The sequence below is a fragment of the Miscanthus floridulus genome, chromosome 1 (genome assembly GCF_019320115.1).
Source record: "Miscanthus floridulus cultivar M001 chromosome 1, ASM1932011v1, whole genome shotgun sequence".
NCBI lineage: Eukaryota > Viridiplantae > Streptophyta > Magnoliopsida > Poales > Poaceae > Miscanthus > Miscanthus floridulus.
In genome coordinates, this window is record NC_089580.1 from 153,668,849 (window position 1) to 153,694,515 (window position 25,667).

Here is a 25,667-nt window from a genome sequence, read left to right on the forward strand (position 1 = left end):
GGCTGTGATCTGACATTTACTGTAGCGTGTATTTACTGTGGCGGCTACTGCTGCAGCTTCAGCAGCCGTGTGGCGTGGCCGCGTTAAAAGCCATAGAAATCTGTGAGAGCTTATGGACTTAAAAATGCGACGAAAGAAACCGCTACTGTGCATGCGTTAAAAAAGGAAAAACTTATCTTGCGCAATTGAGATAAACAACACGAAGGCCGGTTACCGTAGATGTGCCGCCATCGATCGAGAGCCAGGGTAGAGCTTCCCATAAGATCACATATGGCGCTCGCCATAGCTTAATTTCTCAGCACCTCTCGCCATAGGTTAATGTCCTCTGGAGAAGAACAAAACGTCTAATAAACCTACTCCTGGCTGTTTGTGGGCTTATGCATACTGAGGGAGGCTAGCAGGGGCCCAACTAATGTGTCCCCTGACGGCCTTTTGTCCTGCCCAATTCCATCAGCCCATAAGGATAAAGTAATTTAATTTGTTCAATTCTTTATTCTATATACCGTTAAGCACTATACCGCATGAAATTCTAAAAAAAAGCACTATACCACAAGAAGATTTTTGGGCTCGGCACTGTGAGAAGTCTAACATCTTCTCATATTTGTCTGTTCGGCTTATCGGATGCTGGTATATATGGAGACGGGAGACGACTGCAGCTTAGAAATAGGACAGATCGAGCACTACTGGAATCGCGGGATTTGCCTAGTGCCGCAGGCACTAGGCAAAGGCCCAGAAACACTAGGCAATCAGTTTGTCTAGTGTCACACTAGGCAAACAAGGGTTGGCAGAGGCGGACTAGGCAAAGAGCACTTTGCCGAGTGTCAAACCTCGGACACTCGGCAAAGTGTTTGCCTAGTGTCAAGGACACCACTCGGCAAAAGTATTCCACTGACGGTGGAAATCGTAACGGACGTTTTGTCTAGTGTCGGAGGTCTGACACTCGGCAAAGTATGCAAGGTTTGCCTAGTGCCAGGCGTCCGACACTAGGCAAATATGTCAAGCTTTGCCTAGTGTCAGGCCGCCTACACTAGGCAAATATGCCAAGCTTTGCCTAGTGTCAGGCCTCCGACACTAGGCAAACTGCCTACTTTGCCTAGTGTCAGTTTCCTGACACTAGGCAAAACCTGTTCCCAGGTGTGCCACGTGTGGCCCCTTTGCCTAGTGTCAGACCCCTGACACTAGGCAAAGTAACCAGAAGCTGAATTTTTTTTTTGATTATTCCATTTGCGACACAAATATAAATCATATTCAAACACCACAAATATATCACATGAATCATAAATAAGAACCACATGTTCACATATATCACATGTTCATACCAAAAGTCCAAATGTGCCACAAGTTCACAAGTTCATAAGTGCACAACCAAATTTCTTAACAAAGTTCACAACAAGCTGATCACGACGATTGTCAAGGGTGAAGAGGCCCGTGGTTTGATGCTCCAGGCGACCCTTCCACTTGATTCGGCTCAAGCTGTGGTGCCGGCGACGCTCCAATCTGTGAAGCCGGCGACCCTTCCACTTGATTCGGCTCAAGCTGTGGTGCCGGCGACGCTCCAATCTGTGAAGCCGGCGACCCTCCAATTTGATTCGATGCCACGCCCGATTGATGCTGAAAAAAATGAAAAGGATACCGTCAATAAAAAATTTCGGCAGAACCTCCCCTGCACGGAGAGGTTTTCAAACCCTGCAAGAAAACAAACGGCACGATGACCGTCAAGAACATACATATCAATACACCGCCACCAACACCACCACCACCCGAACACCACAACTGCCACCACCACACCACAACAACAACCGCCGTCACCACCAACACCATATTGTATGTTTGAGATTGCATATTTTTTCTAGTGTGCCCTATGTCAGGTTGGAACATAATAAGTAATATATTGGTACTCACAGGAGTAGCTGCTTGAGGAAGTGGCAAGACTAGGCTAGCTGGCATGGTCCGCCCCATAGCGGCGCCAAGAGTGGACACGAACCCCACCAGCTCCTCTATCCTCTGTCGTTGGGCCTCCCGCTCTTCCACCGCCCTCGCTTCCATCTCCTCGCGAAGCCTCCTTTCTTCTAGCAGTTGGGCCTACAACATTTGACCCCCAATGTTAAAGTACTAGCACAGGGCGCGCGCCCTTGCGCGCGTGGGTAAGTACAACGTAGTGATATATATAGGAAACATATGTGTAGATGGGATGAAGGAATCTAACTATGTTTTTTTTATCTGAAGGCTCGTATCATTCAGAAGATATGGTACTATTGGCAATAATCGATGAAGCAACACGATTTACAGCGAAGGCTTGTATGGCGTGCTGTGATACATAGGATCAATACGTGTATAGCAGATGTAGCACAAATCGTAGAGGAATTTGTAAACATATTGAAAATGTAGTGGGCCAAATATATTAGAAATAGATTAAAACGATTCTTCGAAGGCATGCACTTAGTGACCTAGCACGGAACAAAAAAAAGAAGTATCTAAGTAGAAAGGCATGGTTTTAGTGGCATAGTACAGACCAAAGATAAGTAGCATTTAAGCAGGTGTATTTATAGTTCTGGAGATGAACGACATACTAATACATAGCTGTTGACCAGGTAGGAGTCGTTTCCTGAGGAGCCCTTGTCATATACAAACTGGACATAGTGTGTTGGGCATCAAAGTCTTTGAGCCAACAGGAGTCACTTCCATGTTGCAAAATGATGTAGTAGTGCTAAGCTTCTGCATTTTATAGCATTTAAAAAACGAATAGGAGTGTAGTCAGTACAGTATGTAGCTGTAAGTATGTTGACAAAAGAAGTCTCAGGGACAATAAAAGGTTTTGGATAAACCAAAGAATGATTAGCTAGTTCCTTTGTCGATCATAGAAATAACAGTGATAAAGTCTTTGTTTTTGTCTGTACAGGTTGTGGAAAATACGTTAGGAGAGAAAAAAAAGAAATTGATAACAACGATCGTAGCCGATATAGAATGGAAATAGTCGAATGTCAACTGCTGTTGTTACGATCTTATTTATTCGTTGGAATATCAAGCATGGATATTCGCCTGTCGTGCGAATATGGAAAAGCCAGTAATGGTCACTACAATGGAATGGCATGATACACATTGTACTTATTATTGCAGTATCCATAAAAATAAGAAGCATTTTAGAGCTTTGCTGCTCACCTGTGGATTCAGGGCACTGGGCACGCTACCAATTCCCCCTTCAATTTGGAAAGAAAACACCAAACCTAACCACCAGGGATGAAACAAGGAGCACACTGGATCAGAAAAAAATAGATGTAGATATGTGTCGAGTAAGGAGAAGGTAAAAATACGGAACATACTGCACTCACTCTAAAGACTGCATGAGAAAGCAAACAGAACAGGCACTTCGGTACCAAAAAAAATCAATAATTCAAATGTGAAAAAACAAAACGCCTTAGATGGCAGCTTCAATCAGTTTGTGGACTGAGAGGTTGATCCTTAATCAGTCTGTGGATTGAGAGGCTGATCCTTTTTTTCCCTTATCACAGAGACTTACAATGGGTATGCAGATCACACTTAGATTGATAGCAACAAAACTCTAAAAACACAAGCAGCTAGTGCATTCAATCTCGTAGGTAATCCAAATACAAAATCAAATGAAATGGTATTATCTTGTCAATTTAGGTATTTATTGGAAATTATATGATGTTGATCATTTTGTAATAGTCCTGAAAAGGACTTTTGTGATATAATATTGGAAGGACTATTATTTTGGGAAAAAAATGTTGGTTTAACATAGAAACACTTTTATGGTTAAAAGGAGGACTCAATTTCAAAGCGCAATCTGAAACATGTCTTAAAAAATTATGTAGCCATTATTATTTTTATCCATAGAACCGTAAATGAAAACTGAGTAAGGATCTTGACCAGTAAACATAGTTGTTGCACCTGATTGTATTAAGCTGCAGGCATTGCTTCGACTGATGAGCCGAATGGCAGAACACTACTAAGCCTGTGAAGGTAACTGTATTAGACTATTAGTGAATCTATCTCACAAATCTAATCTGAACTCAAAATATTAGGGTACTATGAAAATGTTACCAAGTTGAAAGCAACAGGCTGGAATCATGTACCATCATGAAGGGAGAAATCTAAGTGAACTAAACCTGAGCAGTTAACAGAAAACGGAATTACCCATCCAAATGGAAATTGGCTGCAGAGTTGATACTAAGGAAAAGCAATGTCATATTTCAGATAGCAAAGTGCATAGCTATAGTTCAGACGAAGCTAATACATAGCCTTAGCTCAGAAATGCATTAAAAATTGAAGTACCCTGATATTTGCAGTTTCAGCAAGTAATAATTGCCTTGCTAGGAAGCCCAACTGCCTTTACCATTGTGAGGACCACTGCAGGCAGCAGCGGCACTCGGCCCTTGCCCCGGTGGCGTTGATCCTTGAGTTTGCTGCAATCGAACACGTATATCGCAGCAGGGAAATAGAGGCTGTGATAACGGATTGAGGAGAAAATAAAATACTGACAAATAGGTCATGAATATACAAGGGTGTGGTTTATTACCTGAAGGGTTGGATATGTAGTAGGCATACTCTCTTGGGTCTGGAAGATGTGCACCACTGAGTAGGCATGGGCACCGTTCCTTCCATTAAGGGGCAAATAATATCACCCTGCACATATGACATATTAGACAAAAATAGGAATAGAAGAGTTTCAATCGTTCAAGTTTACCTTTCTAAAACGATGCATAGAGGAAGGTAAAAGAGAGTTATTTCAAGGTTACAGTGGCTTGAACTAATGATTGTAAGATGTATGGCATATGCACACGTAGAAGATGATCTGCACTCTGCAAATCGATCGCACAAAAAAGCTGATATGCGGACTATGTCTTTGAGCATTTAGAGCTTGGATTTGTAAAACTATAGTGGCGGGCCACGCCCCCGTGCAAGAACGATCTTGAATATACTTAAGAAAATAGCATGTCAGTAGGTTCAAGCATGGCTATGCATATATTACAGATGATATGTACCGATGAGGATAGGCCAAAAGAACATATTTATGATCAAGAGACAGAAAATAAAGACCAAGCAATATGAGATTGTTTTGCGACCAACAGACTGGACCGATCTCATTCAGAGTATGTACAATGGTTTCCTGCAGAAAAGAGGTAAATTAATTTGGTGGGTTTCAATATGGTGGGATAAGTGGGGAGCAAAAAACAGAAGTTGTATGGAGTTACATTTTTGTTGACTGCGTTGTCACCAAAGAGTTGTCTGCGAAATTTTCCTGGTCCTGCTGGTGAGCTGGTCATCCAACAGGGGAAAAACAATCATAATGGGAAACAACTAATGAGGATGCAAAACTCATTTCCACTACAGGAATGTGTAACCTCTTTTTTCTGCAATGTAACAGCAGGAAGAGAACTGAAGAGGGTTTTTTGTCTGACATGGCAATTTCCATTACTTGGTAACTATCATCATGTACCATGCTGAAAAAAAATCAATTCCTAAGTAGGGCCATGGCCCTTTATGGCGTACATGTAGCTCTGCCACTAAACAATACAAATCTACTTTAGTGTGAAATGTACTTCGATTCAGATATTTTTGAACTATATGCGGTGGCATGGATAGAAGGAACCATTATATATACACGTAGTCTGTTGGCACCAACAATACAAAATCTGATTTAGAGGAAGTCAACACAAAAAAAACCCAAGAGGAAAAAGTACGCCTATTTGAGCAGCGTAGCTAAAATGCGAAGGAAAACCTATAGTATGCAATGTAAGAATACAAAACCTGTTCATACCAACAATACAATTTGGAAAATACACCTCTTTGAGGAACCTATCAGAAATCCGAAGGAAATCTAAAGGAAGATTTGTATTGCGCAATAGATGAATGCATCTAAAATGTATGGCTTCAAAATTTCTAAGTACAAGATGAGGATTCACGGATACAAAGTACATAGGAAATAATTCTTAATAATTGTTTACAGCAGCTATTCCTAGCGCATGGCTCAGTTGTCATATGGTAAACTAAACTAATCGAAAGCCTAACGTTGAGCATTTGGTAAACACGTTTAACTGATTGTAAGATGCACTGAACTTATTGTAAGATGGAAAGGAAAGGAAAAGGAGGCCAACTGATTGTGCAACTAAGACAAGAGCATGCCCTTTTTTTGTGGTAATTGCTGTGCAAATTAATCTACCAGATACCAATGGCTTTTAGGTCTGTCCAGAACACCTCAAAGCTAATTAGTGTTCATGGTCAACCAAGATGCTGTAACAACCTTATCGAAATTGCTTACCAAATCGAAATCACAGTAATTAACAAATCTGTACATGTTGTCTTGAAGACGCTGGACTCCCTCCCTTTGTACCTGTACAATCATAGACGAACCCTAAGAACGACAACAAGGAAGGCAGCTGAAATCAATCCCGAAAACAAAGACAGAAGCAGATCAGAAGAAGTAATAAGCATGTGACCAATCTGCAGCACGCATAGAGGTAGCTAGGGTTTCGGCAACCAGACGAGCACAGGTTCATCGGCAGGAGAAGGCGTTGAGGAGCCCGCGCAGAGGATGAGGGAGAGGGAAGGGGCCGCCGGGCACCACCCGCGTCGGCCGAGAACCCACAGGGGGCGCCGCCGCGCCGCGGCCGCCACCGCGCTCGCGCCTGCCGCCGTCTCGACCGAGAAGGGGAGAGAGAGAGGGGAAGGGGAGGGAGAAACAGAGGTAAGAGGCAGACGAGGGAATGCTGAGGAGGAGGGGGTGGGGGGGAGGACGCCGCCGACGCCTCCCGCTCGCGCCGCCGCCCTGTCCGCGCCCGCGTCGGAGAGAGTCGGGGAGAGCGAGAGAGCGTGAAGAGGAGAGAGAGGAGGGGGCGAGAAGCTGTATGGGGAAGCGGAAGCTAGGGTATATATTTGGTTCTATGGATTCAGAAGAGAAGCGGGAAAGCAGAGGAGAAGCGGGAGAAGCCAAGGAGAAGCGCGAGAAGACGCTCCCGGCGAAATCAGCTCCAAGCGATCTGGGCCGTTGGATGGAAGAGCTGACGGAGGAGAACAAATTGGGTGACGTGGCTGGTTGTTTCGGGCAGAAGCTCCACGGGTACGATTGAGCAGATCTGGTCCATCGAAACCGAGATCCAACGTTAGGGAAAAATCTAGGTGACGTGGACGGTGGTTCCTTCGGGAAACCTTTTCCGGCTTGTCTAGGTAAAAGGCAAAGGTATGTAAAAATCAATAAGCAACGAATAAAACAGAAATTACCTGGAGTTCGTTGCCGAGTGTCGATAACCCAACACTAGGCAAACACTATAAAAAATAAGTTTGCCTAGTGTCTTCCATGAGACATTAGGCAAAGAGGCCAGTTTGCCTAGTGTCTAGCTGGCACACTAGGCAAACTTATTTTTTTTTTTTAATTTTGGTCTTCAAACTTTTTATCGAGCCTCCCTACATAAAATGAGACTACATGTTGAAAGTTGGCACAATTTTATGAAATTTTGCTATATTTCTTTAGTTTATTTAATTTCTTTGAATTTTTTCGACAAATGCAAATTTGAACTGCAAGTGTGTCGAATAATGGCAATTCATGAATGCAAAAATGATATTCATGTTAGTAAGTGTTAGTTGAGGCCGTATCCAAAAACAGACCAAAAATTTCACACATCTTCACGTCGAGACATGACCACGAACTTGCGAGCAAATAGTTTTTAAATTCTATTAAATGAAAACGGAGTCTGAAATTCATGAAACTTGTCGACAAGTCAAGATATCGCATGCGGGTGCCATGATAAAAATTTAAAAAGATTTCGAGCACATCATCACGTATGATGCTTAGAAACCCTAACATCTCCACATGATTAATTTGGTTTGCTGATTAAAGCATCTTTCTTGTATATAATAATGATGGGAACAAAGTACTTCTGTCTCAGGCTAGCCACTAGCTCCGGTATGCATCCGATCTCTAGCTTAAGCTGAATTATTACTGCTGCTGCCCTTAAATAGATATGTCATGTGTGACCTGTTGAATTACGAATTTCGTTTTCAGTTTGCTTTAGTGCTACATTGACCTGATGTCTGACTGCAACTCTGCAAGTGGAAGGATTATTAGAAGCTTCTGATTTTGTGATGTTCGATTGCTAGATCTGAGCGTCATTGATTTTGTTATTATGTGGTCTTTCACATAAAAATCATAGTCACTATGAAATGTTATTACAATTACTGGAAAATTTAATAGATGAGTTTTTTTTGTTTTATTTATCTGTACTAAATTGTCCACCTAAAAGTCATGGAATATTTGTTATAATCTGGTATAAATAAATGTGTATTGTCATTGAGTTTCAGTACAATCGTAGAAGAAGATAAGTCATGATGGAGTTGTGCATGAAAAATATATGTTCTGATCGAATGTGAATTATAAATTTGAATTTTTTTGGCTGAAAAATGTACTGTAGGGGCGGTTCTATACTGAACCGCTCCTACAAACAGGTATTATAGGGGCGGCTGGTATTATAGCCGCCCCTACAAAGCGAATGGTGTTACCAGCCGCCCCTACAAAATTGATTTATATGGGCGACTGATAACACCAGCCGCCTCTACAAATCGATTTGTAGGGACGATCTGGAAACCGCCCCTATAAATACATGATTTGTAGAGGCGCTTGGGTAGGGTCGGCTGGCCAAACCGCCCCTACAAATACTATATGACATAGTGTTAATAAAAAGTTAGCGAAGCTTCTAGATCGAGACTCAATAAAAAATTAGAGAAGTTTGATTTATGATGATAAAGCCAAAATGAACTATAAATTTCGGTAGCATCACCACCACCACCAGCATACCATGGAGTTGTATTGTAGTATGACGCCTAGTCAAACTAGATAGCATATGTTTTGAGAACTTAGGTCATGTTTGGTAGAACTTTGGTCTTTTTTTTAAGAAAAAGAGAACTTTTTCTCTTGCTCATACATATGGTCTAGCTGCAGCCCCACTTCACTCGGCGTCTCAAACATTTGGTAGCGATCCTAGCTTTTTCTTCTTGTAGCATGCATGTCGTCATTGCCCGTGGCTTACGCTAGCTATTCAAAAACTATGTCACCACGTTGCAGGATCACTGCTAAAAAAAGGATTTGTAGCAATGTTATATTTTTTTAGGGGCGGCTCAATCGATTAATAGGGGTTGTTGCTGTTATTAGCTGTCTCTACAAATGGCTCTATTTGTAGACGCCAAATAGTAAAAAATTAAGTACTAAAATTTGAATTTTTTTTTCAAAAACGACCTTAGATGGAGAAATGACCAAAATAAAAGTTGTCGATCTCGAAAAGTTATGAATCTTTGTTATTTACAATTGTTTTATTTGAAATCATTTACTACTTTAAAATGGTGTTTGAAATTTAATTTTGACATTGGTGAAGAAGTCTGATTTCTTTTTTTAATCTCTGGCTAAAACTTGTAACTAATCTTTCTCCCTTGTACTAACTTCAAATTTGATGATTTTTTTTCTAAAATTTTCTAAAATCATGATCTATCAAATTATTATCTTCTTACAGCTATTATTTTGATCTTTTCATATGACTATGTTTTATCTATTTGAATTTTAAAAAATATCAACTTCAAACGATATTTTGAAATATTAAATAATTTCAGCTTAAAAAGTCATAAACATAAAAGTTGTAGAACTCATCAAGATCTACAACTTTTATTTTAATCATTTCTTCATCCGATAAAGTGGTAGTAACATTGTTCACATATTTTACATATCCCTCTTATAGTTTCATAAGCTATAAGAGGGAAATGTAAAATCTGTAAACAATATTACTACTACTATGTCGGATGAACAAATGACCAAAATAAAACTTGTAGATCTCAGAAAGTTATAGAACTTTATAGTTGATAACTTTTTATTTGAATTCATTTTGTCAAGGAAAACTAAACCAAAATAAAAGTTATAGATCCTAAAAAGTTATACAACTTTGTAGTTGACAACGTTTTGATTGGAAATCATCTCGTCAAGGAAAACTACGTTTGAATTTCCTAAAATTTAAAATTTAAAATTTTTAAACGACCTCGGATGGACAAACAACAAAAACAAAAGTTATAGATCTTAAAAAGTTATGAAACTTTATAGTTGATAACTTTTTTATTTGAATTCATCTTGCTAAGGAAAACTAGGTTTGAATTTCTTAAATTTGAAATTCAAATTTTGTAAACGACCTCAGATGTAGAAACTACCAAAATGAAAGTTATAGATCTCAAAAAGTTATGAAACTTTGTAGTTAATAACTTTTTCATTTGAATTCATTTAGGGCCTCAAACAATCAATTTAAGCTCGATTTAGGATAATATGTGGGGAACCAAAATCTAATGTAGACATAAGCGATTGTGAGGTGCAGTGGTAGAGGAGAGTACGCATGACGGGGAGGTCGTGTCCCACCGATCGTGAAGTGCGGGATTTACACGCAAAAAATGGCGCGACTTGGCATACTGTTGGTGGTTGACCGGTGGGGGCCTCTCTGAATTATTATTATTTTTTGCTATTTTGAGACCTAAAATCGTGGTTTTTGGAAAATGATTTGTAGGAGAGGCTCTATACAAATCAGCAGCTGCCTCTACAAATTGAATTTGTAAGGGCAGCTCCACCATTTGTCGCAACGGTTTGGTAGAGACCAGTGGCGAATCTAGAATTTTGGGTCAGGGTATGCTTCTCAAAAAATTTCATACGCAATTCAGAACATCCACTTTCCAATTCGGTAATAAGGTTGTAATAAGGTTTAAAATCATGGATTAATTAGAAATCATATCCACTAAATACAATATAAATAGTTTCAAAAGCCAAACTGATAATTCAAATATATTCATATAGAGCACTAGAGACTTACAATGTTATCTTGCTGATGAGTTTATTCGACGCGTTCGAAGGGACATAAATGTCTCAATTATGTCATCTTCATCAACTTCAAAGAAAATATCTCGCTCAATGAAAGTGACGAGACAATCATCCAGAAGACTATCTCCCATCTTGTTTCGGGTTTTTGTTTTCACTAAAACCAATGCAGAAAATACCCTTTCAACACTTGCTGTTGCCACAGGTAGAAGCAGCACCAATTTGAGAAGCTCATAAACCATATCATACACTTTATGTCTCTTCGTTTGAACAAGCTTAACTGAGAGATCAACAATATTTTCTAGACCTTTGAATCTATCATCCTGCTTGATGTCATCAATATAATTATCTAGCTGCAATTCAAGTCTGCGCAAATTATTTTTTGAGAAGTCCTTTGGGTAGAACTCAGCTAGTCTGCGTAGCTTCTGCGCATCAAAAGACTCAAACGATTTAGAAGGATTGAATGCCACCATACAAGACAACAACTCCATATTGATCTCATCAAACCGATTATCAAGTTCTTGACTTATTTGATCAATGACACCAATATATACTTCTCTTCTGAAGTGATCATCATTGGTTTGCTTTCGAGCACGAGCTTTCCTTGTTGATTTTCCATAAGGAACATAAACACCATCCATAGCAGGAACATCAACACCATGTTTATCACAAAATGAGGTGACCTTCTCAAGAAAAGTATTCCAACCATCAGACCTCAATTGTTGCATTCTTTTCTTTGCCACATTAACAAGTGATATTGCATTGAGAATATCTTGCTCCCTTCTTTGTAGACACTCAGATAACTCATTCGTGTATCCAAGAATAATATACATTAAATGTACAAAGAAAACAAACTCAAAGGTCTCAAATGCTCCCATCACAAAATGTATTTTGGTCCAATCATCCTTATATGTAGGATCATCCCCAAGATCAACCAGTACATCATGGATTGATTCATACATAGTAAGGATGCTGCATATAGTTTTGTAATGAGATCCCCATCGAGTATCTCCAGGCCTAGACAAACCCATTTCTTGATGTAATCCAGTTCCAGATTCAATTTCACCACAGTCAAGTGCTTTCTTGATATTCTCAAGCCTAGCTTTTCTAAGCATGTCATGACGCTTACAAGAAACCCCAATAATATTCAATAAGATAGATACTTGATCAAAAAAGGAGCTGCAATCTGTATTTCCCTTAGCAACAGCCACAAGAACCAATTGGAGTTGATGAGCAAAACAATGAATATAATAAGCAGAAGGTGAATCTTGCATGATCAATGTTTTCAGCCCTTTAATATCTCCTTTCATATTGCTAGCCCCATCATATCCTTGACCACGGATTTGAGTCAAACTCAAGCCATGACTAACAAGTAAAGCTTCAATTGCACTCTTCAGTGATAGAGAGGTAGTATCATCTACATGAACAACTCCAATAAAATGCTCACATGGCCTTCCCAATTTATCAACATAACGCAAGCAAAGAGCTAGTTGTTCTTTATGTGATATATCACTAGACTCATCGGCTAAAATTGCAAAGGGCTCATCACCAAGTTCTTCAATTATTTTCTTTCTAGTTTCTAGGGCACAACAGTGAATAATTTGCTTTTGTATGTCCGGGCTAGTTAAGGTACAATTACCTGGAGCATTGTCCAAAACATACTTGTTGACTTCTTCACTATTTCCAGCAAGAAATTTCAAAAGTTCAATGAAGTTCCCTCTGTTGCTAGATTCTTTACTTTTATCATGTCCACGAAATGCCAACCCTTGATGCAAAAGAAACTTGATACACCTAAGTGAAAATGTCAATCGTTTCTTATAAAGTCGAAGATCCTCATCACTCCACTTCTGAATATTATAATCAATTGCTACCTTGGGATTTATAAAGCCAATGTACCTCTCTTGAGCTGCAATATGTGTCTTGGAACCCAAATGTTTGAGAAGTGCAGGCTCTCCTATATTCCAATTATTCCAGCCATCAACAGTAAATGCCTCCGACCCACTGCCCTTCTTAAACAAGTAGCATATAAAGCAAAATGCAGCATCCTTCTTAATACTATACTCAAGCCATTCATGATTGTACATCCAACAAAAATTGAATTGGCGATTTTGTCCTGAAATCCATGTTTTCGGAAAATCATGTGCAAAGGGTTTAAATGGACCTTTAGTAATATATGCTCTTCGAATTGCATCTTGATCCTTAACTGGATAACTACGAATGGGACGTCTTTCACCTGGATCATGTGGAAGACGATTGATATCATAAACCGGTTGAGCTGAAGGCGGTTGTGGTCGTGGCGGTGGCGGTACCACATTATTTTCAGTTTCCTCAACTACTCTCTCACGAGTCTGCTGTTCCACCACAGGTACAATCGAATTAGGAGAATGATTAGAAGTAGCAGCCGCTGCCGCCGCCGCTGCCTTCCTTTTTGCTTCATGCTTCCGATAAAGAGATGCAATGTCCCCGTCTCTCTTCATAACTGCATGAATTTTACAAAGAACAACAACGCCAAATAATTTCTTGAGTGAACTGAATCAAAAATTTGCATGGATCATCATTGCAAATTACAACTAAAAAAATTGGAAGTCACATCTAATAAAATATACTTACTTTGCGGCTATTTGGTGCTTTGCGTGATTGCGTCTGTTGGTGCTTGCGTCCTGAATGGCTGGCGATGCCTTCGTGCTTTGCGTCCTGAACAAACTTGCTCGATGCCTGGCGATCCCGGAGTCGAAGGTGACGATCAGGCGATCTCCGATCTGGGCAACTGCCGTCTGCGGTCTGCCGATGGGGAAAACCGAACGACACGAGTGGCGGCGAGCCGGCGAGTCAAGCGACGCGAATTGTACGAGACCTATCTGTTTCCGTTGCTGGGTTGGGCCGTGACTACTGGGCCGGCCTGATGTCGCTGACGCAACGACAGATGCTACTCGCGGTGTTGTTTTCTCTTTTTTTTTAAACAAAATACGTATATTTACTCATGTACATCGTAGCAACGCAGGGTATGCTGTAGCATATACAGCATACCCTGTAGCTCCGCCCCTGGTAGAGACGGCTGGCCAAACCGTTGCTATAGATGCCCTGGAGCCGCCCCTAAAAATCCATAGTGGCGTAGTGGATGAATGAAGGGGAGTCACTAGAGGAGGGGGTACACATTTGGCTCTGTGCGTCTGTGCGTGCCTCTGTGCGTGCCCGGCCACAGACATACTCCTACTATGGCAGGTTTTCAGCCTGTTCGGTTGGCTGGTTCATATCATTGCTGGTTCGTGAAGAATTACTGCTGGCTGGTTTGTGTGAGAGAAAAATACTGTTCCGGCTAAAAATTTACGATCGTTTACGATAAGGCACAGCCAAACGAACAGACTGTTTGTCCGATCGATTTTGTTTACGATAAGGTCCAACTGCTGCTTGTAAATACGGTTTAGAGTTGAACAAGGACTTGTGGAAGATTGAGGTCCAATTGCTTAATTGCTTACAATGCCTTTGAACCATGCTATGCTTGTCATTTGCTTAGCTGTAAGGTTCACCTTTACATTCCTGTGTAAAATGCTTTTATGCAAAACCAATGCAATCCTTGGTACTAAACCAAATACATACTTCCTTGTACTATATTCCTGCGGAATACATTTTAGTACTCGTCCTGTAATTACTTAAGTTTTGCAGGTAGTGTAGCCCCGGCCTACGGGTTGTTCTATGCACCTGAGTCCGCCGAGGACCAGGAGTGGTAGGAGAACTGACGTTACGTAGATGTATACAGGATGGCACATTCCGCACACTGTACCTTAAAAACTTATGCTCTTTTAAAGACTTCCGCTCGTACTCGATCTAGGTGGATGACTGTAATGTGTTGTGACTAAGAGCATCTCCAGCAACACTACTTGTTAGACTACTTATCCCTAATTTTATAGTGAGGAGTAAAAAAATTCACTCTAGCAGATTACCTACTAGGCCACCTAAATTTGTTGGCACTCCCTAGATCTTCCCTCCCACTACCCATGACTGTTTTTGTAAAATGACGACGAGTTCGAATGCGAGCATGTAGCACCGTCTATGTAAACATCCATTTAGACATGCGCTGATTCGGAGGCAGATGAGGTATCATGCAATATTAATAAACAGTAATTCCTAGTGCCAAAACGAATGCCAACCATCTAAGTAGCTTTCGGACCACGATCCGCGCTACAGTGCTGATAATCAAAGACTGAAGGAGACAACTAGCTTTCGCCTTTCGGTAGTCATGTCCTGGTGGTTAACAATGCCAACGCATCCTCGCCAGTCATGTCGATGAAGGCGACAGCTCCTTTTAGTCACAACAAGCAGCCAGAGCCAAGAGATTGTAAGGCCTTTTTTTTTTGGCTTCTTATTGCGCTATCGTGCCATACTATGGCGCCAGGGAAACGGTTCTTGCTCCGCGGATTTTAATTAAGTCTTAGGCTTTCCCTTGCTCTGCTACAGTGGCCAACAATTGCCAGGGCTGGTCCTTTTGAGATTGGAGTGCCAACATATATATATATATATTTCTAAATCGTTCATAATCGATTGTCTCCACGATTTCAATGGACACAAAACTTAGCACAACGTAATGTGAACATAAGGACGTCAATGAAAATAAGGAGGTAACATAACAGCACACAACATGGAGCCTCATAAGTAAGAGGACTTCTGTGAATCCATACACAAGCAGTCAATCAAGCAGTAAAATAAACATTCATGATGGTCCTTCCAGTTTGTGCGTTTCTGTTGAAGAGGTTTATGTGCACCATACTGTTGACGCTTAATTATGTCACACACTCGATAAGAAGATAGATCGCTCGATATAGGGCCTAGCCGATTTTTAGATCGGCCAGCGCCTAGGGGATGTCCACACCTGGACCTTGTGCCTCCGGCGATGAGCGCTATACGCAAGACACGTCGCCGGAGGAGCCTCACCGGGAGCGCGATACGCAAGACATGCCAGCAAGGTCTCTTGAGACCCGAAACCTCACACGCCCGGAAGGGACCCTGTTGGGGCATGCAACGGCTATGGGCTGCTCTAGCCGGCCTGGCCGCTCTAGAGCTTCACCATCGTCGATCCACCATCCATGCAACGCCGATGAAGAACGAGGAGAAGTAGAGGGGAAGATAGGGTAAAAGACAGGTAGTAGATTGGTTTTTGGTAGGATTGCATGTGTTGGGCACCTTAATCGGCCGTGGACCTTATATTAATAAGCTGGGGGTGGCCTTATCCCTCAAGGAATCGAAACCCCTTCCAAATCACGTCAAAACGTGTTTGGATCCATTCTAGACCTGACAAAGTCGGCTAAGCCGACTTCCATGGGCCCGAGGTCCTGTTTTCGGGCGGGAGAGTTGGCTTAGTCGACTAGGGGACTCGGTTAAGCCGACTTGGCCGTGGGAAATTCGGGTAAAAAGATTCCAAAATTCATAATTAATTCATCCGGACTCCAAACGAGGCGAACCATATATGTTTTTCGATCAGCTCGACGAGAGGAACGCAATGGTGAAGTCCATTCTTGCACTTGAGGAAGTTGGTCAAGGGAGTCGGCTAAGACGACTCTGGCTGGTCAGGCCCTGAAGAAGCTGTTTCCTTGACGGAGGAGTCCATTATACACTTTGGACACTTTTGGGTGTCAACATATGCCCTCCTGTTTTTAGTAAAGCTTGCGTATTAAAAACACCTTCGTCAGTCTCAAACTCAATTTCAGCTTTGAGGTGACAAATTCTATTTTCTGCCTTCACTGATATCTTCTGTTTGCTATCTTGAACTTTTCAAAATGATGTCCTCAGCTGTTTTCATCAAATTCTTGCATATGCACCGAGCAATTGTCATCATCCATAATCTTTCTCGATCTTAAATATGAAATTGGGTTTGGTGGAGCCAACATCTAGCCTCTATGTTCTTCCAAAGCAGAATATAATTAATGAATTCGGTCCATAACAAGTCCGAACCACAATATTGCTTAAATAGACTAAAAGGTCGAACTCCCAAACACCATAACTTGACAATAGGATGTGTTAAAGTGGCAAGCTTCAAGTGGGCATCAACATCCTAAATTCAAGCATGTCAATGGCAAGCATTCGACAAAAAGTCAATTAAGTCATCATTGATCATAATACTGTTGCATGCCATTTGCCAAAAATTCTTATCAACTTTAGCACTTGGATTACTTAATTAATCCATAATGGGAGTTCTCCAAGCATCCAAATCGCCTCTAACATCGCTGGAGTTTGAGACAAGCCGATTTGGGACCCCACTGGTCAAACCGGCCTGGCTGGCCCTGGTAGTCGGCTTGGCCGACCCTGCAACTCGGCTAGGGCGACTCTAGGAGTTGGCTGAGCCAATTTTGTTGCTCCTGCATACAAAACAAATGAATTTTCTTGCATCGACTTTTCTTTGATGTGAAATTTACATCCACCGACGCTAAAGCTAGATGCTTGTTGAGCTAACATGTTGGCCTTTAAATCCTCATGCCTTGGAATATGCCGAATTCAAAATTCAGCAAATGTATTTATAATGTCAAGGAAAATATCAAGATGCATATCAAGTAGTGACCCCTTTTGCTGTACCACCAGCAAGGAATCACTAAAGGCCTTAACATGTTTCACCTCCATGGAATGCACTATCTCCAAGCCGAATAAAAGAACTTCACATTCGGCTTGAATGTTGGTGCAAATATAATTTTAATCGGCTTAATGTCTCAAACAACACCATTGTAAGAAAAAAATGATTATGCCAACACCTTGGCCCTCTTTGCAAGCCGATTAATTGAAATAAAGCCTCCATGGGTAGCAAACAGGTAATTGATCTCATATCCTAAATCAGTTCCATGCTCAACAATAAAATCAACAAGGACTTGACTTTTAATGTTCTCAATAGTTCAAAAGTCAAGTCATATTCAATCAAAGCATATGCCCACTTGCCTATCCTACAACTGATGATTGGCCGATATAACATGTGCTTTATCATATCGGCCTGGCATGCAACAACACATGTACTTAACAAAAGATAATGTCTCATCTTAGCACAAGCATAGTATAGTGACAAGCATAATTTTTCAATATGGGCATACCTTATCATAGGATCATGAAGACATCAATCAATATAGATGATAACACATCCTTTCCTTTTGTCTTCTTGAATCAACGAACACCAATACACCCTCTTTGGTAATAATTTATAATGTGAATGGAGCTCCACTCCTAGATGCACGAAGAACCGGTGGTGTTGATAGAAAATTCATGAAAAGCGCGATTAACTTATTTATAATCGGCTTCTCAATTTTGTCCTACATACGTCGGCCGTGGTCTAATGCCAAACCCAACGACAATTTGCTCACATGGGTTGGCCGACGCAATCCCCAGTCCAAACAAAATTTATACTACATGATGATATGGAGTTGATCATCAATCGTCTCTAGAGAAACGGGAACAAAACCGCCTCTAGTGACTCAAAACCAGCAAGGTCTCTCCATGGCAAGCGAATCATATCATCATGCCCCCTAAGCAAAGGGGCATCGGCCATGGTATAAGCCGATGAGTCCGCATGGATGATCTCAACTTCATTGTTCACCCACTAAATGAGGAACTGATGCCAGCTAGAAGGCACACATCGATTGCCATGAATCCATTTACGCCCAAGAATCAAATTGTAGCTCCCTTGCACCTCTACAACAAAGAAGACGGTGGCCAATGTTTTGCTCCCGATGGTAAGCTTCATTAAAGCCAATCCCTTGGCCAAAATAGGTTTTCCTCCAATACCTTTGACCATCCTCTTGGTCTTAATCAATTCCTCATCAGATCCGCTAAGCTTCTTATAAAGTGAATACGGCATTAGATTCGCCATGGCTCCATTATCCACCAACATATTGTTGACCGGTTTGCCATTAATGTGGCCCTTCACATGCAGTTGCTTGAGGTGATTCACGTGGTTCGCTAGCTTTTGGAAAGTAGCACTCTATGGTGTAAAGTCATCTTGATCTCCAGAAAGCTCATCAACACCAGTAGGGACCAGATCAACAACACCGGGAACATCTACATAATTGATTTTGATGATAATTTGCTCAGCGGCCTTTTCTATAGGATTAGTGAGAACTTTCTTGTCCCTTAACACATACACTTGCTCTACTGATGCCTTACCCTTTTGTTAGACTTGATTAGCAAGTTTAACCAAAACTGGCTTAATCGGTCCTGCCTTACTGGTAGCTCGATTGGTCATAGCTCAATCGGCTCTGAGGGGCACATCATTGCTCATAGTGAGCTAAACCAGCACACATCCTCCACCAATGAGGATTTTGATGTATTAATGGTTAAGGAATCAACACTCCATCTTTATATGTGTGCTACAATTTTTGTTCACAACTAGCTTGACCGATTTGAGAAATCAGTCTTTGTTGACATTCCTTAGCGTCGCTACTAAGAACAGAGTTGAGTCTAGTCCCCAGCAACGGCACCAGAAATACTTGTTGGTATTTATTAACATGTCACTTGTTTAACTAGACACATAATATTATTGACATTTCTTAACATCACTTTTGCTAAGTTGTCATCCCTAGCTGTGATGGCATAAATGCTTGTTAGTACTACCTAGCGTCACTTCTAAAATGATACTAAGAAGTACTTAAGTATTTTATTGTGACTAGAAAGAATATATATATGAAGGTATCTGCAAGCACACAGATAATATACCATTATAGCATTTCACACGGGAGTATTCTTGGTATCGTTATTTATATTTTACCACAGGGAAAGACGGGCAAAGGAATATATTGATAACTTATACACATGATGGAGAAATAAACCATAACCAAACTTCTACTCACAACAAGGGTAAGTCAAGAGATAAATGTTATATGAATGGTAAATGATAATTGATCACTCAGAGTACTCCTTTCTATGGCATTAGCATGACTAAGTAGATATTAGAGGAATAATTCCTAAGTCATTCTTAATTACAAGTCAAAGCATACGTTGATTAGTGCAATTACACTTAATAATCATGGCTAAGATCAACTTCATATCTACACATAAGGGATATTACTAAGGAAGATCAAGAATAGAGCATGACTTCCTTCGTAACTAGATCCTACTTGATCTATATTCGGGGAGTGGACTACAAAGGACTCAACAGGAGTGTACACATGCGATCTACCACATGGCCCAGAATATAGGGTGCATCCGTAGGTAAATAATGTATAAGCACCATGCTTACACAATGTTGACTACTCACCCCTTGTACTTTAGAGCGAGCGCTATATGAACTTATGCTTGAACATGATGATAATCTAGCCATACTAAGCATATAATCAAAGTAAACAATGAACACGATAATTAGGAACATGAATAATATTAAGAACAATGTCGAATCAATTGTAGCAAACATATGAATAATGGAAGATACAAAAGATGATACAAGGGGCTATACCAAGCCATGCTTTTGATAAGATTAGGAATCCAAGCGAAGCTTGCCTCCCTATAGATCTAGCCTAGCTAGCTATGCCCTAGAATATGGTGGAGCTTTGAGGATGATTATGGTTTGATCTCTTGATTGAATGACTGCTTGAATGATGGAGGATGCCCTAGGGGGTGGCAGGGGCTGATATATAGGGAGGAGCATCAATCTTGAGCCCTTGGATCAAACCGACTTGAAAGAACGACGTAGATGAAAACCCTAAGGTGGTGGAGAACCAACGTAGGAAGGAGAGGGTGATAGGTGGGCCTAAGGGGCACTACTAGAAATATCCACTTCTATGACGAAAATCTTAATGACGAATGCAAAATTGTCATAGAAGATCACTTTTTATGACGAAGATTTTGGTTTCGTCATAGATCATCGATGACGATCCTGCAACCCTCCTTTTCTAGGATGAAATCAGGCATCATCACAAAAACCATCATAGAAGAGCGTAGGGTTTCATCACAGATCACTAGTGTGACTCAACTGTGATGATCTCCTTTAAAACTATGACAAATAGGGCTTCGTCATTGAACTAATTACACATCTATGACAAACAATATTCGATATGTAATGAACGGCTTCATTATAGATCTCCACACAGTACTTTCTCCATCTGACATGTACCTATGAGACCTATAGTTACTCATCCGTGACGCTTGTAATTCATCATAAAAGTCTCGGCTCGAACATATCTTCATGCGACGTGTACCTATGGGACCCTTCTCCATCCAACGTGTACCTATGGGACCTATAGTTACTCATCCATGACGCTTGCAGTTCATCAAAAAAGTCTCCGCTCAGTCCTTTCTCTACCCGACGTGTACCTTTGGGACCCTTTAGCATCCGACCTGTGGGACTCGACGGCTTATGTCTCACGTGTACCTGTGGGACCATTCTCCATCTCCATCCGACCTGTGGGACCCGATGGCTTGCGTGTCACATGTAACTGTGGGACTCGATGACTCACATGTCACATGTACCTGTGGGACCTTTCTCCATCTCCATCTGACCTATGGGTCCGATGGCTTGCGTGTCACTTGTTGTTGCCAGGGTTTAATAAATTTAAACTAAAAAAACCATGAGACCTGGGAGTCGAACCCGATACCCAGATCAAGGAGTAGACCGTCTTCACCATCGCGCTAGACGCCTGGTTGTGTTGACATGTCTTTGGAGTCCTAATAGTAGTATATGTTCTCTATGTGAACAGGTTGACTTCTATATTGGATGTATCCCCTGCAGGTGGACCAAATCTATGCCCGTTGGATTTGCGGTGGCGGTGGATCCCCGGTGTGCTATGGTGGCTCAGGCATCCTTCTGGAGGCTAGGCAGCGGGTCTTCCTGGTGGAGCACGTGACATTGGTGTCCATGTCCATTGTGTGCCATGGCAGAGGCGACAGATCCGATCCGTAGGTCTCCTTTCTCGCCTTTTCCTATTTCCTTCACTATTTTGGTCCTTGCTTGAATATGAGGTATACAAGGAACATTGTAGCATTGCAGATCTAGTTAGGCCAATGCTGATGAAAAGAACTAGGAGGTGGCACTGGTTGGTTTTCTGCTGATGTCTTGGTTTTCTACATATGTTCAGTGTTCTTACTGTAAATGCCTATGTCCAACTAGGCCTATTAATTATCAAGTGCTTGCTTGAGTATACCTATCTATCTTAGCAAAAATACAAGCAAATCTGATGATAATTGTACTTTTTGGTTCGGCTAGAAGGGCCGATTTGAATTAGCCGATTTCCAATTTATGACTTTACTCTGACTTAACTAAATCTAAAAATGGCTTTTATCACAAAACCCTTCGAATTCCTTCTCAGTCATCAACGCCGTGTTCCCCTCGGTATTAGTGAAGCGACGCTTCCCCTTCCATCAATTGGGGTTGCTTTCACACATCCCAAGACTTCTATCGTCTCACCTTTGTGGCTATAAATACTAGTCAAGGGCTTCGGCCTCAAACACATCTACACCCACAACTGTTCTCATTCTCTTGTGTCCTTCTACCTTCAAGAACCCTGTAGCGGTTTCCTCTTCTCCTCCTCTCAAGATCTAAACCCGCACCCATAGCCGACGAAGATAACCGTGGCAAGCGTGCAACAAAGGAGATCCTAGAAAAGGAGATGCCAATGAACCAGCGCCTCCACTGCATGAGGTAATACCAAATGCCCTCTGCTCATGGTAATGAATCATCCTCTAACTTGCCCACTGATTTGTCTTGAATAACAGACTCTTTCCTCCTCCTCCTAGGGTCAGTGAGCCCCCAAATGTCGCGCCTGCTGCTGCCCCCACGTCGGACTCGTCATCGGACTCCTCCAACTCATACACCGGTGATGACGCCCGGTGATCCTCTAAGAGTGGAGGGCTACCAAGGACCGTTATTCTGAGGCAACTCAGGAAAACGATCAGCTTGAGATCCATCTCGAGGCCTCCTAGGCCACCGTCCTCGCCGTAGAGGAGGAAACCAACGCCGCTCGAGCGAGGTTGGCCGAGTCCGATGCCATGGTGGCAAGTAACCTTAGTTCCATGAAAACCCTCATTCTTATCTTTACTGCCCCTTTCTTCACAATCTTCTTGCCTCTTTGATTGCTAGCCTTAATGGTACAGCTGGAAAACCTCCAACTGGCGGCGAATGGAGCTACGACGGCCATCGATGCCCGGGGCCCTCTGCTCATCAACTATCTGCATGACATCTCGGTGCATGCCTAGTAGATTGCCCTCCATGGCATTTGTCGTGGCGTAGCGGTGGCTTTGGCCGTGGCGCAAGTCTAGACCGAGCATGACCTTCGCACCATGGAGCCGGGCTTCCCAATGGCCAATGATCCCGACATGCACAAGGAGCTGATTGAGGACTTCGATGACGCCGCGGCGGCCATTGTGGATATCACACCAGCCCAAGATGTTGTGAACAAAGTGTTCGATTAGTCTGTACTAGGAGCAAACAATGAATAAACAAAGTTTTTATCTTTTCCTTATGAATTTATCTCTGAAACTACCATAATATGAATCATGATTGTCCTTATATGTGTTTTTGCTCTATAGGCGATACATATCATATCGGCTTTTACCCCTTTGGTTAATTTTTTTTAAACTAAAGGCGATACCCTCCTGGTACCAGCTATTAGAGCTGATGACTAAATAAATCGACTATCAAGTATTAATCCAAACGCCTGGGTAATACTTCTTTAGGAATTTTCCATTGATTGCTCTATCAAACTCCTCTTCCCCTTCTACCATTTCCAAAATATAAGCATTGTCAGGCACATAACGTTGAATCTGATAATGACCTTCCCAATTAGGCGACCATTTGCCAAACCTGTTGTCTTTAGACCTAATCGGCAATCTTACTTTCCAAACTAACCCTCCTTCACAAAACTGTTTATTCTTGACCTTTTATTATAATGCCTTGCAACCCTTAATTTATTGGCCTCAATATTTTCAAAAGTGCGTAGACGATGACAACTTAAGTCCTCCAAATCATCCATCATAAGGTTTTTATAGACTTCGGCTGTCAAATCATTTTCCAATGTAACATGTCTTGATCCAATCTGAATCTTCCAAGGGAGAACTGCATTATGCCCATATTCTAACTCATAAGGTGATGATTTAATCATTCCATGGCAAGCCATCCTATATGCCCACAATGCTTCATTAAGTGTCAGGTACCACTTCCTTGGTTGTTCTTCAATTTTCTTCTTAATCCACTTAATCAAAATTTGATTAGATGCCTCTACCTGGCCATTAGCTTGAGCATAATAAGGAGAAGAATTTAGTAATTTAATTCCCATACTGGCAGTAAAATCTCTAAATTCTTCTTATGTGAACATTGTCCCTTGATCAGTAGTAATGGTTTGAGGAATCCCAAAACGATAAACAATATGCTCCCTGATAAAATCAACCATATTCTTTGAAGTTACTGTTTTAAAAGGAATCGCCTCAATCCACTTAGTAAAATAATCTGTTGCTACCGATACAAACTTATGCCCCCTACTTGAAGGTGAAAAAATCTGGCCAATTAAATCAATTCCCCAGCCTCGGAATGACCATGGCTTAATTATTGGGTTCATAGCTAATGCAGGCGATTTCTGAACATTACCAAAACACTAACAATCCTAACACCCCTTGTAATATTCAAAATAATCTTCTAATATTGTTGGCCAGGAATAACCAAACCTGCGAATAACTGCAGCGCACGATTTTAAGAACAAAACCAGATACACACCATATGTGAACCCAGGAAGTCAAATCTCACATATAGCTACAAATAAGGGTAATATCGAAAGACAATGCTCAATATATAACATACTAAGTATAAAGAATATAATCTTAGATAGTAAACAGTGGAAAGACAACTCTGATCTTCGGGTGGAGACTCCAATTCCATAGGGACAACTGACTAGTTGATCACAAGCCTAATTCCTCTAAAATCTAGCAATCTGGTACCCATCCGGGATTTTTATCCAAATAATTGAAGAATAAAGCAAGCGTAAGTACATGTCGTACTTAACAAATATAACATGGGGTTCATGAGGCTCAAAAGGCTGACACTGGTTTAACTACGATTAGCTTTTAATTGTCATAATTTTAGCATAGGAGTAGCAACAAGTTTATCACAAGCCCATATAAACGCATGATCAGGTAAACATGAATAATGAATAGCATAAACAGTAATCATTAGTGAGCATCTTTATCATCAGTATCATCGATGTTCATCATTTATTCCGTAAGGGTTCTAAGGCCGCTCATGACCGTGAGCACGGCTGATATAACAGTTTTACACTCTGCAGAGGTTTTACACTTTCACTATGAGTCGTGATTTACCCTTTCGCCCAAGGTGATAAGCCTCTTGACCCACTACCAAGGAAGGTCGGTAGGGTTCACTATGAAGCCTTTCAAAGGTTCGTCTAACAAGTTAGGGCCGTTAGATTCACTCGGGAAACAGATGTAGGAAACCCCCTTCCCGATGGCACAATGACATGGAGCCTATACACAAGGGGACATAGGCTGTCCTATACCCGATTCATCAAGCCATTCTTACGCCAATAAAGGTAACCACTAACAAGCTAGAAAAGGCCCTCATACTAAGCTAAAGCCAGAGCCATATAGCCCTCACAGCTATACTGTAAGTCCCTGATGATCACTTACAGATAAGTCCTTAGGGAGAGAAATCTAGAGCACCATAAATACAACCTAATGCTCTAGCCCCCTTATTCCATGTTGCTAAAAAACATCTTTTAAAGTTTATTGCATATAATTAGTCAAGTTACAAGATCATGGCTTTAGTTGAGCACTAGCATCATACTAACCAATGCAATACCCCATAGGTGACAAGGAATCCAGGATATTAAATAGCTAGGAAAATTACTACGGT

The 25,667-nt window shown here is 41.3% G+C and overlaps 1 protein-coding gene and 2 long non-coding RNA genes across 5 annotated transcripts; all 3 read right to left on the minus strand.

Moving 5' to 3' along the window:
• Positions 1-1,278: 1,278 nt before the first annotated feature.
• LOC136498330 (uncharacterized) lies at positions 1,279-2,107 on the minus strand. The gene is made up of 2 exons (XR_010769567.1): positions 1,903-2,107; positions 1,279-1,611 (listed from the first exon to the last, which is right to left on the minus strand). It is a non-coding gene; the product is annotated as an uncharacterized lncRNA (long non-coding RNA).
• An 8-nt stretch (positions 2,108-2,115) lies between these two features.
• Positions 2,116-6,851, minus strand: LOC136498338 (uncharacterized). 3 transcript variants are annotated; one of them, XR_010769586.1, is made up of 9 exons: positions 6,281-6,851; positions 5,214-5,277; positions 4,538-5,128; positions 4,294-4,424; positions 4,063-4,127; positions 3,910-3,973; positions 3,160-3,224; positions 2,571-2,715; positions 2,116-2,447 (listed from the first exon to the last, which is right to left on the minus strand). It is a non-coding gene; the product is annotated as an uncharacterized lncRNA (long non-coding RNA). The 3 variants fall into 3 exon arrangements; XR_010769575.1 differs by having other exon boundaries at positions 2,116-2,715; XR_010769597.1 differs by lacking the exon at positions 5,214-5,277 and having other exon boundaries at positions 2,116-2,715; positions 4,538-4,644.
• Positions 6,852-10,851: 4,000 nt separating this feature from the next.
• Positions 10,852-18,692, minus strand: LOC136465715 (uncharacterized). The gene is made up of 3 exons (XM_066464342.1): positions 18,482-18,692; positions 13,086-13,331; positions 10,852-12,965 (listed from the first exon to the last, which is right to left on the minus strand). Exons 1-3 carry the CDS (start codon positions 18,690-18,692, stop codon positions 10,852-10,854), a joined length of 2,571 nt encoding a protein of 856 aa, XP_066320439.1.
• Between the last annotated feature and the right edge of the window lie 6,975 nt (positions 18,693-25,667).